Genomic DNA, 17615 nt, shown 5'->3' with positions numbered 1-17615 from the left:
AGTGGTGCAGAGGAGAATTCCACAGCAGCTCCCACCTGCCCCTGGCTTCAGCAGCAGCCTTGGGAAAGGCCCAGCCAAGCCTTGTGCTGCCTGCCTGAGGAGTGTGGTCCAGGAAGGATGGCATACAGAGCATTTCTGATGGGTAAAGCTGCCCTGAGGTGGTTTATTGATACATGGATGATAGAAAAAATAGAGAATTCAGGAATAATGTAGCTATTGAAGTGATCTGGGAAAAAAAATAACTATTGTCTGACACTAGAAAATGAACAATGAAAGTAAACCAAGAGAAAAAATTCCTTGGCTACGGTATTTATATCTGACCAGATTATATTTAATGAGTATCTTGTTTTCATCAGATAATCAGAGTTTTACAGCAGAGTTTCTAATAGGATCTTTTTAAAATATTTTGAGTGCTGCTGAAACTACAAGAACTACAGAAAGTAGAAGTGTGACAGCTGCTAAGTGCAGAAATCTGTAATCTACTGCAGAAAATTTTATGTTACCATCTATTTCCTATTTATTTTTAAACAAGAGCTTTGTATGGAATGAACTATTGGAACACAATAGTTTAACAGATAAGACTTCTTTGAAACTGGCCTTAGGCAACATAAACTCTCCTGACCCAGAGTTTCTACTCTATTAGTCTTTAGCTAATTTCAGTAGGGAAAATGGAATTCAAGTTCATTCTAGCTTTGGAGATCGTGAGAAATTGGTTCTTAAGGCCCTGAGGGCATGGACTATGGATTATAGCATTAAACTGTTTAGAACATCAGAGTTTTCAGGCACCATACTAATAACATACTTTTTCTGATTATTTTAGACCATGGGTGTTGATCTGGAGATTAAGCTACATCAGTTATAATCCTGGATCTGTACTTTCAAAGAAGCTTTAGGTGATACTGCTTCCTGTGGTCTTACCCCATTCCTTGTTAGAAAAAACATGTTTGATTTGAACACTAAAAATTTTGCTTTTGTTCAGTGAAGAGTGTAATTTTGTCTTTAACAATTTATTTATTATGCTGTTGGTCATAACACTATGTGGTATATCTTCATGCTTAATTTCTAGTGTTAAGAAGTCTCAGGGCTGGGATTTTGTGGTTTTTTTGCAGGATTTTTCTTCCTGGAAGTGTGCTTAACTGCATGAAATTCAGCATTCTTTCAGTCTGCATCCTAGTTGTTTCTATTTAAAAAAACCACTTTAACTCTTGGGAAGATGCTGTAAGGTGTAAATCTATACAAGTGATACAGTTGCATTCAGATTGTGACCTTTTGTCACTGCTGTATAAAAAATGAGGCCACGTAACACAATGTGGGGTTTGAAGTAAGAAACGGGAAAGAATATTGTAGATGAACTCTCAGGACTTGGTGTAAATCAGGTCAGGAATGCACAGTAAATAGCTGCTGCTTAAGATGTACCACAAGTCGATTTCTATATTTTTTTAATTAAAGATCAATCTGTCACCTTAGAAGTTTTCCTTTTGTCCATTAGCAGATTAAACATTAAAAGTTTAAGTTTCAGAAGTTGGGGGCAACAAGTTGACTGGTTTCCATGGGAGCTAATTCAAGTTATTGTTTGCATTGTCATTACCTCAAAGTCTCTGTGTTGGTCCAAGGCAATATGCAGCAAAAGGTTTGTGAGAGAGAGATTTTCTCTGCTGTCCTGAGGTTGTGAGTAGGGACTGCTTAACTGAGGACTTCTGCACATGTCACTGAATTTCAGCTCAGACATAATCATTCTGGTTTTTGCAAGATCCCCTAAACTGAAGTTGCTCATAGTCTCTAATTATGCTTACATTATTTTGAATTAATGTCTAATTAGCACTTAGTTTCTTGCTGAATGTAAATAGTATGTTAAATTCTGTCTAATAGAAGTTGATTGTAGTTTTTAAGAGAACACCAAATTTTACAATAATAAAACTTTGCTAATCTCTGTAAAGTGTGTCAGTATAAAAAGAAGCAAAGTACAGATTTTCCAGGCAATCTCATCTCCTAGAAATGGTTGTGCAGTGTTCAGTCCCACTTCTGAGAGCAGGTAGAAAGGACAACAGGACACAGTCCTGCACTTCCTTCCTCTTTGATTTGAATCCTGGTGCTTTCCTTGCTTTGTTCAGTTCAAGGGCTTGGTTTACAGGCAGTAAAATAAACAGAATAGCACCTGCAGCTTAGTCATAAATGGGAACATCTTGCAGTATCCAAGCAAACAAATGAAATCATGGAGTCATCTAACCTTTCCTGAAAGGCCTTAAGAGCTTTACCAACATTCATTTTTAAGATGCACCACTGTTTTGGCTATCAAAGGTCTCTTAACACATAGAGGAATTGGAAAAGATTATGATCCAATTCATTGATAAAAGTTACTAATTATTGTCTGAGCTATCAAGTGAATTTGTAACACCAAAACAAAGACTTGGATTTTGATTTTTTTTTTCCCTATGTTGGCAACTTCAGTTACATAAATACATTCTTCTGGCTACGCCTTCTGTTTGCTGGCCACAAAAAATCATGGAGCACATGGGATCTTACTAATTCCTTCCACAAAGTTCTGTCATAGACCAGAAGGACTGAACTTGCTTTTGGGCAGGTTAATCTGAGTTTATCTTGCAGTTACTCAAACACTACTGCAAAGCACTTCATGTTAAAACTGAAATTAAGAACTTTGGAATTTTTGTTAATTGGAATTCAAGTAAATTGTTTCTGAAGTCATACATCACTATGTTTCATTGTGAAAAAAAAATATTTAAGTATGTAGACACTTAATGAGGGTGAGAAACTAGAAGCATAATTTGTTTACACACCACACTAATGCAGAGAGCTTTTTATTGGTTGGTTGGTTGGTTTCTTTGCCGTGCTAAATTTAGGTGTGAAACTGACATTGTGTTGCTTTGTAAACTCAGCCTAAATGTATTTGTTTCTGATGTTAATGTCAGCTTTTTAAATTACAGTATTAAAGCAAATGTAGAATATTGACAATCAACATCTTCATAGACTGAAAAATAGGAATATCATGTTTAGATTTTTCTGACCATTTGCACACAACATATTTCCATATACAGTAACATCTAAACAAGATACTACTTCATGTTTTGCCTATATAGTTTTAAGTATTTTTATGAAGCTCTTTATTTTAATAGAATATTAATAGTGAGGATATGTCCTCTCACAACTTTGTATTTATTTAATCAAGTAGAACCAGCTGAAGCACTTAACATTGCCTTAAGAGGAGCATTGTTCATTAAGAATATCTGCAAAAAAGATGAGATTAAATCAAATTATGTCTACTTATATGGTGATTAAAAGTAAAAAGTTGTTGAGGACTGTGCCTGAAGTCCTTCACTTGCAACAAGTGATGGGACAACATTTTGTGCACTTCAGGTGTTGTGGCCAGAATTCTGGTTGCTGCTGAGTGCTCAGGCAGCAGCTCTTAGGGCAGATGGACTTAGCTGTAGAGGAAATATTTAAATCATTGTCCTCTTGTGATTCAGAGTTTTCAGCACAAATGTTTATGAACTCTGCTGGAAGCACTGCAAGTGACCACAGCGTGGCTTCTGCTTACGAAGTGTTGTGTCAGTAAGGTAAATTGGAGGCTGTCCTGGGTTATCAGAGTGAGTTCATGGATGTTTGCTTCCATGGCCTCAAACAGCTCTCTAGAGCATCTCTCTGGCAGGGTGGAACAGCAGAGCACTTCAGACTTCTCCTTTAAAGATGGGCTTGTTGACTGTGTGTTACCTTCAAGAGGCAGCTAATTTTAGACTTCACTTTTTGTTTGGTCCCTAGGACTGATTTATTGATTTTGGTGCACAATGCAAAGTTTCACAACTGTTTCTTAAAGGAAGATGATGTATTTGAACAGTTTTATATAATCACTAAACTATTTAAACATCACTTTCATGTGAAGGTATGGGCTTTGTTTCAGTGATGAATATTGTGCATATTGAACCTTTGCTTGCTTTACTTAAAATATTTGTAAGAAGTTTAGCATTTTGAGTAAATTCTGTTATTATAATTTTAAAGCCCTTGAAGTATGAATACAGAAGATAGTTGTAATATTTACAACTACTTAAAGCATTTGTATGAGACCTTAAGGTATTTAAACACTAAGCTTCACAACACTGCTCTGAGGTAGAGTCTTTCCAGTGCAGGTTTATGTGTAACCCAGATTTCACCAACTCTTGTTTGAACAGGTTACTTTGAGAAGGCAGTAATGTGAGAATAGATAAATCATCTCCATGGCCCTGCACAGCGACAGGGTAGGCTTTAGTTTCCCCACACTTTAATGGAGCTGTGGGAGGCTGCCTTTATTCCTCACAGCCCCACACTGCCAGGTAATTCATTTGCACTTAGCAGGGCACAGTTCCCGTTACCAATTACTGTAATTTTTTTTTTTTCCTGCCTGGAGGTAGCGGTGGAGGAGATATGTCATCAAGGATTCTCCTGACTCATCCCCAGCCTCTGTCCAGATACAAGTAATTCTCTACACATCACCTTCTTTACTATGTGCATTTGTCACTGTAGCTTATTCTGCACAGCAAAATACGCAGAAGTGTTAAATGAGTTTCTGGAGATCTTCTGGTGTCTGTTCAGTGGTGTTAATTTAGCTAGAGCAGACAGTTACAAAAATTTAATCTCAGTTATTTAATAAAAGTGGTCATTTTTCTGCAGTATTGACCACCCCAGTCCAGGAGGACTCTGTGCTCCTGGAAGAAACATGTTATTCCAGGTATTGGAACAGTGAGAAGCGTGACAGAACTTCAGTTTTGTCAGATACTTCTGCACACTGTTTTTTAAAGAAATGAATAGTAATAGTGAGTTTTTCGTAATGCATAATCCAAGATGATTACTCATGGTTAGTCAGCTGCTGCTATTTCTCATCTTTTTCTGCTTTTGTATAATTACCTTCATAAAAATAGCTGTATGATTTAAATCCTTGTAGCCCTTGTTTTGTGGTTTGTATTACCACAAAACTTAATTAATTAAGTTTATCAATAATGTGTTTTAACTGTAAGAGTGCAGTTTCTCTTTCACCATAGTAATTAAATGTCAGTTTTCATGTCAAAGTTCAGCTGCTGCGGCAAGATGGTGTCTGTAGGAAGGGTGTCAGCACAGCAGAGGTGAGGCTTGATCAGGGCTCTTTTCTGAGCTCTGGCAGCCACTGTGGCTGGGCTGAGAGGCTTCACCCTCTCTGGAGCACAGCTTCTCTCTGGTGTTGCTCCAGGAGCTGGTGGAGCTGCAGATTGCAGCCAAGCCCATGATTTGTCTGTGTGTTTCCCTTTACCCCTTGCTGACAGGCAGCATGCCAAGGGGAGCCATCCTTTCAAAGCCTGTGTCTCTTCCTCTCCTCGGAGTGGGTGTTCCATCCCCGGGGCCTGTCTCCGGGAAGTGAGTGCCCTGGCTCCCAGTTCCCGGATTCTTCAGGGAGCTGGATGTTCCCGGCCACTTTGTTTATGTTCAGGCCTGATGTGCGTTGATCCTGGGAAGAAAGGAGGGACTGAGCATTCCAAGGGTCTGACCACTGCACTGATGTCATTTGTAGCCTAGGAAGGGAGTTTGCTGTAGGCTTGTGTAGGCACCGCTGGGGTCTGCTGCACCCTGAAAGCACAGTCCTTGCCCTTCTTCATGAGAGGGGAAGGGAATTGCCAAGTCAGTCTCAGAGTGTGACTGACTCCTCACATTCTCTCAGGTACAAATCATTAATGCCCACAAATAGAAGGAATATTTAAAACTACAGCAGCCCCCAAAGTGTTTATTTGCCTCAATGTCAGAAATCATTGTTCCCACTGCACAGAGCTCCAAGCCTTTCCAGGAGCTGGCAGGGAGACTAAAAAGCTTTAATGCCCTGGCCTGCCTTGGCAGCTGTTGGTTAACCTGCTGGATCTCACACTCCTTAAGGATTGTTTTTAGTGTTTTCTGATACATTGAAGAAAAAGGTACATCTTACATTTCGAGTATTCTCTCCGCTAAAGATTCTGGTCTATTGCAAACTGCTAGAGTTTTAAATTTTACTGAGTTTTATAAATGGAGAAGCTGAGTGCTGATGTTCACACCATGATTCTGTAAATCCTGGAGCTGGTATTGCAAATATCTGATGACTGTTAATTCAGTACTGTACTGGATACAGTGACCCAGGTTCCTTGCAGGTGTGAGTGAGCAGATAACACCAGCCAGTTGACTTGGCCAAAGCTTGAGTGCATTGTGATTCTTGAACTGTTATTTTCCAGCAGCTTACTAAAATAAAAGCCAATTTACTACTGGAGTGTCATTGAGATTTCAGAGCTTGTGCCAAATAAAATACCAGTTCTGGTGTCTCAAGTAGCAGGGAAGTATGTATTTCCCCCCCCTTAGAAGATTTTTCCAAGGAAATACATTTTGTCTTTTGAAGATAAAATGTTTAAAAATAAAAGGAGCGTTTGTCTTCAGCAGTTAAGAAGATAGCAACCACCTACAATCTGTGAGAACACTTACATAAGGTTCATACATTGTACAGGAGTTCTGGTTTGCCAGTGCTGGAACACTGTTCCCATGTACTTGTCAGGGAAATGTGAACTGAAGCCTCCTAGCAGTGCTGCTGCAGATTCTATTTTGATTATGTATTCTAAAGGCTAAGGAGGAAAATAAATTTTTTCTAGTTATCACTTTACTACTCTTAAACGTTTTGCTGAATTCCATGTTAAGACCCAAAAACGAGCCACCTATAATCATTTAGGACTATTGGAACAATTGAGTAATCTTATTTTTAGTTTCTGGAAATAAATTGGTATTATGCTCTACAACAGTTCATAAGCAGAAATGGTTTTCATACCTAGCAGAGCAATGGCTCACACAACTTTACCTTCAGGTGTCTTAGTTTCAAGGAAGGGAGTGGAAACCCCTGGAGGGACAACTGAATTTTGTCACATCAGCCTGGTATAAAAGGTGCTTTCTTGGATTGTGCTAAGTAGAATATTGAAACTTTAATGGAATGGATTTTTTTAAATTGTGTTTTTCCTGTACATGTTTTTACTGTTGAGTTTCAGTTATGTTATTAATATACTTTGTGTATAGGTCTGCTTCAGTTCAGGGGTTACACAGATAATGGTTACCATCTGTAAATACAGATGGCAAATCTGAAATAATTCTTCAGCATTGAGGAGGCTTCAAACAAACGACAAAGGGGAGCCAAATTATTATCTTTAATATCAAATAGGAGAGTATCATGGGCTTTACATTCTAAATCAGAGGCTTCTCAGTTTTGCACGTGGTTGCTGGATAAAGTGTTTATTGTACAGGGTTTGATTTTAAACAAGGTGAACAAGTGCTTTCTACTACTCATTTTTGGGTTTGAGTCGTTGATATAGAAACAACTGGTTATATTAGAAACATCAGAATGAAATGGCTTTTGAAGACTGAAAATAGATGGGGAAACATTCTGCATATCTTTAGCTGAGTTTTATGTGAAGTAAATGCTGCAGGTTGTAGCCTGCACGTGATGACAACCAAACAACTAAAGCAGTTGTATTCATCTGGAGCAGTTAAAATGAGTGGGCTAGAAAATGGTAATGGTTTATGATCATACATGCAGCAGTGCAAAAAGATGTTTACAGGTGTCTGTTTTCCCAATTTATTTATTTTTTGTTTGGAAAGATATTTATAAAAGTTATTTTTAAGTTTCCAAATTAGTTTGTCAATCGACAAGGAAAACCTTATGCCAAAGACAAACCAGTAATTTCATGGATGCCAGGTTCTGGAGTTGTCTTCAAAAAGCTGAACAGTTGAATGAATTCTTCACTAGATTCTAATAGAACAAGAGATAAGAACCAAATGAATTGTTTATATTTTATTATTGCAAGTCTTCAATTTGTCATCTTTATCCTATTTTTAGAAGTTCTGTTCGTTGATTCAGTAAGGAGCTGTAAGGATTCTAGTGTGTCTAATCCAGATGTTCAGGATGTAGGTCACTGACTTTTTTTTCCCCCCACAAAAAAATACCATGTAAATTTTGGGTGGGGATGTGTGTTTTCCATTTTGGGAAAGGTTAAGAGAATTTGTTGTTCTTAGCTCAGAAATATTTCTGTAGTCTGATACAGCAGCAGTTCATAAGTAATAATGAAAAGAAATGAGAGCAAAATGTAATTTGAGATATGAGTAAAAAATTTGAGGAATTTAGACTTTCTGGGAATTCTAGAGTGTCTTTTGTTCAAAGATTATGTAGCAACGTAGCAATAGGATTATTCTAGTGTTAAAAGATAATTTGAGAACCTACCTGGGGTTTTAGCAGCCTTTCTAAAAGATGTAAGAAAAGGGAAGTGCAATATCTGGGACTTTACTGTGAATTGGAAAGTTTAGGGTTAGAGTTCTGCACTGGTGAACTTTGGATTTAGAGATTTCCTAATGATGACTGTACTGGATGAAACCACAGTGAAAATGGGGACCTGAGTCATTATCAGCAGGAAAAGAAATTCTGCCTGAAGAGGGTGGGCAAAGCATTCCCAGTGAGGTTACCCAGAGGTGGTGGAATCTCCTGCTTTGGAGATTGTCACAAGCTGACTAGGCAAGTTCCTGAGAGCTGGTAATCCCAGGGGATGGACTAGGTGACCTCCAGAAGGTCCCTTCCAACCTGACCTATTAATGTTCAAACCATGGATCAGGCACATTTTGTGTGGGAAGTCAAACTTGTTTGGAGTTGTGCTGCTCTGCTGCAATCAACATCATTTAATGGCATGCTGTGTTCTCAGCTGGATCTGGACAAAAACCCACATTTCTGTACATCCCTGAAACAGAATTTAAGAGATGGACATGTCACCAATTCCACAGTGCGTTGTAGAAATGGGGAAAGTCAAGCTGGTTTCATTTAAAGCGTGATGTTTTCTCATCTGTCATGGGAAAAAATTAGTCAAGGCTAACCTGCAGCATAACAAATGCTAAACCTTTTGTATAAGAAGGTGTTTCTATTAATTTCATCTGGTTTGAAAGCATGAATACAGCTCATGTGGCTTAATCTCTTTGGAAAGTGACTCCAAGGCAACCCATAACTAGTAAATTGTGGATAAAATGCTGTGAATATGAACAGATAAGCAGCTAAATTTTCAGTTAAATTCTGCTCTGAGGAGACCTGCTTGGTTAATAATGTACTTAATTTGTATGGGTGAGTGGGAGTTTGAGGAGAGTGTAATGTCAGGAAATCGAGTGAGAGCTGAGTAAATTATGCTTCTAAAAGCTAAGAACAAAGAAAAAAAAATCTTGCATAACAGTAAGTTAATGTGTCTTCATTTAATGTGAAAGCACTAGTTGGTAACTAGGGAAAATAATGAAAAATATGCACTTAACCATGATAATTGTTCTGTTTAGGTGCATATCAAGCATTACTTGCTTATATTTCTTATTTTTCAATTCACACTTTCAGAACATGATTCTCTACCCTTTTGTAGTGTAGGCCATTCTTTGGTGGTCATCATTTTTTGTCATCTTGGTTTTTGAAATGTCATGATAACACTTGAAATATTTTGATATTGATCATTGAAGCATACATTGCATTTTAAAAATTCTGAATACATACCCCAACACATGGTGTTTATACTCAGAATGTTTGAAGTTTAAGGCTGAGTAGGGGAAGCAGTTGTGTTTCTTAAGAAAAATAATGAAAAATTCACAAGAAATCTCACAATAATAAGACATTTCTTCATTTTTATGGCTCTTTCTGTGTTGTTAATATTTCACATCATTCAAGTTTCCAGGAATTCAGGAATGGGACTTCATTGAAGTCCATATTGATTTATTTAAACTTTAATGACTTGATAGTTGTGTGAGGTATAAAAAGCTTGTGCCAGTAATTCATCCTTCTGTGTCTCCTTACTGTAGACTAAGTACTACACTAATGGTAGAAAGGAAGGAAATATTAATTTGGGACTTTTGTTCAACTATTCAATAAGTAGCTAGTGTGCAGTAAAATTAATTTTAAAATATTCATGGCCAAAAGTCTTTCTTGCTGGAGCGACTGAGGATTAACTAGTTCTAATACAATCCTTCGGTGGTGTGGAGTCCTGTGTGAATACTGCCGTCGATTTGGGATCTGAAGCAAAGTTGTGCAGCTCTTCAAGATACTAAAAGCCATTTGTATGTCAGCACAATGCATTAATTCAGCATTCTGTATTAGAAACTATGGGAAAGAAGGGATGGGGTGGGGGCACAGGAGCTTCTGGACATCCTTCATGGGGGTTAACGCCGGGTGATGTTTGTGTCTGTTTGTGTCAGTTTTGTGATGTTTGTGTCAGTTTGTGTCAGTTTTGTGATGCTTGTGTCAGTTTGTGTCAGTTTTGTGATGCTTGTGTCAGTTTGTGTCAGTTTTGTGATGCTTGTGTCAGTTTGTGTCAGATTTGTGATGTTTGTGTCGGTTTGTGTCAGATTTGTGATGTTTGTGTCCGTTTGTGTCAGTTTTGTGATGCTTGTGTCAGTTTGTGTCAGATTTGTGATGTCTGTGTCAGCGCGAGCGGAGAAGCTGTCCCGCTGCTCTGTTAAATTACCTCTGAGCCCGCACTATCTGCGGGAATTCAGCCGCTCCCTAGCTCCCAAGCTGCCCATTGCGTGCGGGAGAGCTGCCCGCAGCCCTGTGGCGAAGGCAGCGCGGTGCGGGCGGCGCAGACGGTGACCGGAGGCGCGTTGTCCCCGCAGGTGTCCGAGGCCAGCCCACGATGGAGCCCGCGGACGGCGAGGACGAGCCGGGGCCGCCGGCGCGCCTGGCGCCCAGCCCGCACAGCGAGGCCGTGGAGCACGAACTGCGGGAGCTGTCGCTGCAGCCCGGGCCCTGCCTGCCGCCGCTCACCGAGCGCAAGAACGGTCAGTGCCGGGCTCACCGCGGGGACGGGACTGTCCGGGGCGGCGGGAAAAGCGTCCCGGGGCTTCTGCCGCACATAGAGTGGGCTAAGGAGATTTTAATGTACCTTTGAAACTACAGCCGGTGCGTGCCACAAGTATTGCTGGAATGGTTTGGAGAGTTGTGTTATTAGCAGACAAAAGGGATAATTTTCAAGAATGGGTTTGTTTGGGGTTTTTTCTGCGTAAATAATATAGAGTTGGTGCTTTGCGTTCTATGCCACCAAGTTTAATTCAAAATTAGTATATTTTTGGAAAATTTGGGGTTTTTTCCTTAATTTCCTGTAAAATCAAAATGGATGAGGTGGGTATCTTGTGTCCTGTCAGACCTCCAGAGCAGCTAGACTGTGGCTCATCTGTAAGTTCAGATTAGGTCATTTTGGTTAATTTGGTTAGAAACAATTTTTTCTAGAAATTATGACAGTCAGAAGAAAATTCGTAAAAGTGAACTTTGAACTTGATGCATTCAAATGAAAAGTAGTTTTAGTAATTTAATATTTTTACTTTTTTACCAAATGTAAACATTTTTACCAAAATGCGGTATTTGCAAGAGTATTTCGCATGTCATTCCTTCATAAAGTTTATAAGCATAAGAGATTGCAGTTCACAGAAATATGGTGACACTTAAAAAAATTCTGAAGTGTTTAAGAGCATTTTTGTAGGATATTTTTATGCAGGAAGCATTATGCTTACTGTGAGCTTGGTAGTGATCCTTTAAACCTTCTGTTTACTGGAAGGAGTCCCTTGGCAGTAGTCCAGCAGGAGGCTGAACTGTTGTAGCCTTGTTCTGCAGTGTTGTTAAGCTGACTTGCACAAGTTAGTCCAGAAACTGTGTTTCCAGCTTTTCCAATGTCACTGCAAGGGTAGAAGGCTTCTGCTCTGGTTTGGTTTGTTTACCGTGGAGGTAATCACAGCGTGCCTGGTGAGCCAGCAGTCACTGGAGCTGTTACTACCTTCTCATTTTTCACATTTTCCTCCTCTCCCCTGCCCTCTGTCCCAGAGATCCCAGTCACAGAGCAAAGCAGGCATTAGGGTTTGGGTGGGCAGAGCTCAGTGGGTTTGCTGTAAATTCTCATGCTTAGCTTAAGCTCCAGTGGAATTATTGTCCCTTGAGTTTACAAAGGAACATTTATATGCTGTGCCAACTCTGTCGAAGAGGTTTTAACTTCCAGCAGAGGATCAATAACAAAACAGTTGGAGTGCATTAGGAGCTTAAGATTTTCTAGTCACTTATTACATGCAGGTATTTGCTCCCTGAACAAAGACAAATGGATAATTTTGGGAGGTGGATGTTGGATGTCAGTCTCCTGGGCCCTCACAATTGTAACGTTCTCCTATTTCCTGTGAGCTGTGTTCAAGTTCATGGCTGTGGGCAATACTGTGGTACTAATGAAACTAATTTCAGGTTCTCATTAGTGTGCATCTTTCTGGATAATTAGGCAGTGCATACATGCATTGATCTGTAAGCTCTGTGCATTGCAGTGGTTTATTGTGCCTGTTCTCTGGAGGCCAACTCTTGCTCCGCTTGCTAAAATGCAGCAAAAGTTCCTATTTCATTGGTTCTGCTCTTCACATTTGTCACCTCCAGGGTGGTGACAGAGGTGTGTCCATGGCTGTGGCAGTCTCATGACAGCCACGGGTGTAGAGTCCCCCTCATGAGCACTGGGGCTGCACACACACATGGAGTGTGGGACACAGGCCCTGCCTTGGCATCCCTGCCTGAAGGGTGCCAGCTTGGGTCAGTGTGTGTGCTTTTTAGGATGCCGTGTCCCTGGGAAGGGCAGTCTGGGGCAGAAGTGAGGAGGATGAGGCTCTCTGGAAGCAGGAGAGCAGACTGATGGCTGGGTGTTGAGTTGGGCTGTGGTGGAGGAAGGCTGACAGGAGTAGCAGCAGCGTGGCACAGCCCAAGTACCAGTCAGAACAATGTGCTGCCCACACACTGTACCAGGTTTCACAAGCTTCTGTCTGAGAGCCAGGAGGTGGCAAGGGAGGGAAGGATGGGCTGTCTGCTGCTGACAGCAGGAGGGTGGATGGGAATGATGCTGCCTGCAGCTTTCCAACCTGCTGTTTCAGAGCCAAAGCATGGGAAGGGATTGCACATGTAGATACCATCAAGAAAAGGAAGCATGCATGACCAGAGCTTTTTTGCATGCTGAATTTGTGCTTTCCCAGAACTGGTGAGCATGCCACTTTGGCTGGAAGAGGGTGCTGTGAACGGCTGGGTGTTAGGAGCCATGCAGTCATTATTTCAAGGTACATGTGAAATAAAAAGCTCTCAGCTTGTGTTTTACAGCAACTTCTCCGGGCTCTGTAGTGGCTTCCTTGACTAATTCATTGTGCCAAACTCTTCTTGTGGCAGTGGCTACTAGTTTCTGAAAAAGAGACGTGTAAGTTGCTCTTGTGCAGTTGTCATCCACAGGTGGGAGCCTGGTTCTGTTCTTGTAAAATGGGTGGATAAGTGGCTGGCACCTGTCTGGGCCATTGGCTGCCCTTCAGCTCTGCATTTTGACCACAAATCCTGTCAGAAGGGGAGTGTGCCCATTCCCTGCCCTTAGTGTGGAGTGGAGATGCAGTTCTGTTCCAGGCAGTGGGGGCTGTCAGTTGTCTGCTCCTCCAGACTCACAGCCAGCATGGGAATGGGATTGCTTCTGCTTGTAGGAATGGGATTGCTTCTCCTTCTCTTTGGGGCTGTGTATCATGAACTGGAGGGAGGTGGAGAAGGTGGTGCTGTGGCTCCCATGACTGGCAGCAGATGCTCTCCAGCAGAACTGGGCTAAGAGAGGAACATATTGAAGTAAAAACAAGACTGGTAAAATCTCAATTGGGAGAAAGCAGCCCAAAGAAAGCAGCGCCCCAGGCTGTGTAAGAACAGGGACACTCAGGAGCAGAGACCATGAGGCACCAAAGGTCAGTGGGAATTGCAGCTTCCTGTGGGGCTGGAGAGCTTGTGGGGAACTGTGGGGAATTCAGGGGAAGATGGAACACATACACACACACACACAACCCCCCACACAAACCCAAACAAAAACAAATACTCCAAATGGTGTATATTGAGTCCTCCTAAGGGACCAGTCGAGTCAGCTGGGAGGCACAGTTCTTAAAATAACTGAATGAAATCCACATCTCACTTAACCTAATGGTATTACTTAAATAAATTTGATGATCCAAGGGATTTTTTCTGGCATCTAAAAGAGCTGTGGTATATTAGTTTGCCTGTTATCTCTTATCTTCCACTCCCTCAGTATGTAGCACTGGTAACCTGCATTCTTGGCATAGTTTTATGGCTTCTGAACAAATTCTTAATCCTCTGTGCAATTAAAGATTTGAGCTGCAAATTTGATATTAGGGAATCAGGTGAGATTTGGGACATTCTCCTTGTATCTGTGTAGGACAGGTTTTTCTCCACTCCTGTAAGATCAGTGATTAGGTGTGGTTTTTCCTCTTGTGATATTACATAGGTAGGTCACAGTGCTTAGAATATATTTTCTTGAGAGAGCTGGGAGAGACTCAGTGTAGAAAAGATGGCTAGTGGAAAGACCAGAGAACAACAAACCAACCTTAGTTCTGATTAAAGTAATAGCTTGGCAGGGAATAGAATCGAAAATGTCCTCTTAAATTCACCATTTTCATAATCACTAAGCTGAAAGTAGTGAGATCTGGAAAACATCATGCAGATATTCTGATTAACAGCACCACCACCACCAATAACATCAGCAAACCAAACATAAAAATCCCCTAAAACCAAACCTCAAAGGAAGTGTATCCTGAAAGACCTCTCTAGATAAAGAAGTGCACAATTTCTGTAAGTCTCCAGTAGCAATGCGTGTGCATTTATAATGTAATGCATAAATAATGTGTGTGTGTACAGTGGTGGCCCAGAGAGGCTGTGGAATTGAAATACTCATTGAAATACCAAAAATGAGACAGGGCACTGTCCTGGGCAAGGCTGTTCCAGCTGACCCTGCTCCAGCAGGGCTTGGGCCAGGGGAGCTTAGTGCCAGTCTCAGTGATCCTGGGCTTTGTCTCTCCATTAAGGTTTTCATAGCCCATGGAACAATGCAAATATTCGACTAAATAATCTTTGCTAAGAACACACAGCTTATTATACAATTATATTGTAATTAATATATATTTGTCTCTGTGCTTTGGGGTTTTTGGGAGTGCTCTGTTTTTTTGGGGGAGTTTGTTTTTGGGGTTTTGTTTGGGTTTTTTAACATGTCAGTAGAACAAACAAATGTCCCTCCTTCTCCTTGTAAATATTTGAATGTCATCCTGTCTGTTCCGAGGGGAGAGCACAAACTGAGTAGGTACTGATTTCCCACTAAGTCTGTCTTTGTCATTGGTACTGCCAGTTCCCACAATCCTAGCATTCCCAGGCCATCAGTCAGTGTCTACAAGGAACAATTTTCAAATATTAAAGCATGTGAAAAGACATACAAGCCAAAACTCAGAGATCTCTAGGGACTGTGACCTCTTAAATGGAATATATTCTGACATTTTCACAGGCTACATGAAAGAATTCCAGCAGGGTCATTCCATTTGGTAAACTTCTAAACAAACATTCCATCATTTTAGTTTGATTTATAGATATTATTTTTTTAATTATCTGCTTATTGTGAGGAGATTAACACAGGAGACATGACCTGTGACTGACTCAAATGAAGGCATCTGGTATATATGAAATCCTGTTTGAGTGATTACAGGAGATACAGAAAGCATGTTTTCCTTTAAAGAGAGCCCTTGATCAAACTTATTCAGATCTTATTCTGACCTTTTTTCTTGAAATTCTTTGTGCATAACTAAATGCATAGCTAGAAAAGAATGTTAATTTTAAATTCCATTGTATAATTGTTTTAAGTTGTTAGAACTAAGTCCTAACTGCAGCGTTGTCATTGAAGTGTCAGTTTGTGACAGAGCCACTACAAGAAGCAAACAGAACTGGTAATTGGTGTGCAGCACTTATTTTAGACACCTTTTGCAAATCAAAGGTAGCACAGTGGATGACTATTGTCATCTACAGCATATATGTATATGCAGTTAAATGTAGATCTGTATAGTTAAACATATACAAAAAGGCATGGTTTTATGTACTTTAGATACACATTTTTAAAATATTTATTAATTTAGATGTGTATATGGGCAAGACCAAATGGAAGGTAGTTTTCATTTAAGCAGTGAACGCTGCCAACATATGTTCTCCCTTAAAAGGAGTTTGTGTGGGTTTTAGTGGGAGAAGTAGAACATGCAGACTTATAAATTTGACATCACTGTTAGTGTTTGTAAGTGTAATTTTTCTGGGAAGGGTGACTGAGGTAGATGGTGACCATTATTTGTGCTGTTTGGATCTTTGGCTCTTTAAGCTCCCCCGAAGCCCTTAAATAATTAATTTGAAGTAATGTTCTTAATGTTTATAGAAGTAATAGAATAAATTATAATAGGGGTTATGTAAACTGATGCTTTAGTTTGTGTAGTCAGAGCACTATTTTCCTATGTGAAGAAATTATTACACCACAATCAAGGACTAGATTATCCTAACATAATATAAAGCACCAAAGATATTCATCAAGGTGTGTTTAACGCCAAGGTGAAATAGATATTTGAGTAATTAGGCTTTTTACCCACTTGAAAATGTTACTGTGGTAGTGAAAGAGTTTAAAGACCCGAGGGTGTTTGGTTTGGTTTTGTTTTTCTTTTCGATGGGATCGCAAAGGAATGAGTTCCATATGATGTGAAGAGTTGGAATGCGCTGTTAAAGCAATTGTTGCTTAGTTACTTGATGTTTAATAAGGCTGTGAAGCAGCTCCCAGTCAGTGATGTCACTCAGCAGATAAAGGCTCTCTTGTGGGGGCAGACAGGCTGCAGAGCTACCTGGGGCTGCTGCTGCCTCCTGTGCTTTGGAATTCTGGTGACTGTCTGCTAGACACTTCCACTTTTTAAATAACACTTTTGCTGTAGGCTGAAGGTTGGCAGAACACTTGGAAGTCTGTGTTGCAGAAGAACGGAGGGAACAAGCACTGATTCCATATTGTATAGTATTCCATATTGTCTAGTATTTATTGGCAACAACAATATTTGGTTACATGAAAAATGAACAGCATCGTTTTGACCATTCATCTCTCCCAAGTCTGTACAAGAATTTCCTCATTATTTTCCATAAATTCTGTGATTTTTGCTTTTCTTACTAAAGATTTTGCATGTTACTGTTGAGATTTTGATCAGATTTCTTGAAAGTCTTTTAAAATGTTCACCTCTGTGTTAAGCTTGTATTGAACTGAGAGGTGAAATTGAAGCAAAATAGGAGGTGTAAGTCCAAGTAGCTGAAGCCTAAGCACATCAGTCTGCTGTGGGGTGGCTGCCCTTGGAGGGGGAGAGGAGTGGATAGCACAAACTCCTGGCTAAACTCATCTTTCTGAACAAGAGAAGTGCTCCTGAAGGCTTGAACTGCTCCCGCCCAGCTGCTGTGACTGTGGTCAGCTTTCACCTGAGCACTGGGCACTCTGTTTGTGTAAAGCACTGTCAGTGGATAGGAAAGGACAGAGCTTCCCTCAGAAATAGGGTTTGAAGGCAAATGTCTTCCTCTGGGTACATTAATTACACACTTCCTCATTAGAGCATGGAACTTCTTAAATTTCAAAATACTGTTTTCTGAATCATTGGGAAATGAGTTCAGAGTCTGTGAAGTGCACTGTACCCTTTCCGTAAAACAACTTCTGCTGTTGTATGTCGTTACACTGTTAGAATATAATTCATCCTTCCAAACAATTCACTTCTCT

General features: G+C 40.3%; 1 protein-coding gene and 1 long non-coding RNA gene across 3 annotated transcripts in view; one reads left to right on the top strand and one right to left on the bottom strand.

The window, feature by feature from the left end:
- The window catches only part of MRTFB (myocardin related transcription factor B), a 65376-nt gene that overhangs the window by 5792 nt on the left and 41969 nt on the right, over nt 1-17615 (top strand). For both annotated transcript variants that reach the window (XM_066330264.1, XM_066330261.1), the window contains exon 3: nt 10642-10806. In XM_066330264.1, the coding sequence (XP_066186361.1) occupies nt 10662-10806 (145 nt within the window). In that variant the 5' untranslated portion in view covers nt 10642-10661. The remainder of the gene's footprint in view (nt 1-10641; nt 10807-17615) is intronic.
- LOC136368188 (uncharacterized) lies at nt 7581-8582 on the bottom strand. Its single transcript, XR_010744793.1, has 2 exons — nt 8476-8582; nt 7581-7768 (listed from the first exon to the last, which is right to left on the bottom strand). It is a non-coding gene; the product is annotated as an uncharacterized lncRNA (long non-coding RNA).

The sequence above is a fragment of the Sylvia atricapilla genome, chromosome 15 (genome assembly GCF_009819655.1).
Source record: "Sylvia atricapilla isolate bSylAtr1 chromosome 15, bSylAtr1.pri, whole genome shotgun sequence".
NCBI lineage: Eukaryota > Metazoa > Chordata > Aves > Passeriformes > Sylviidae > Sylvia > Sylvia atricapilla.
This window is presented reverse-complemented; position numbering and strand designations above follow the sequence as displayed.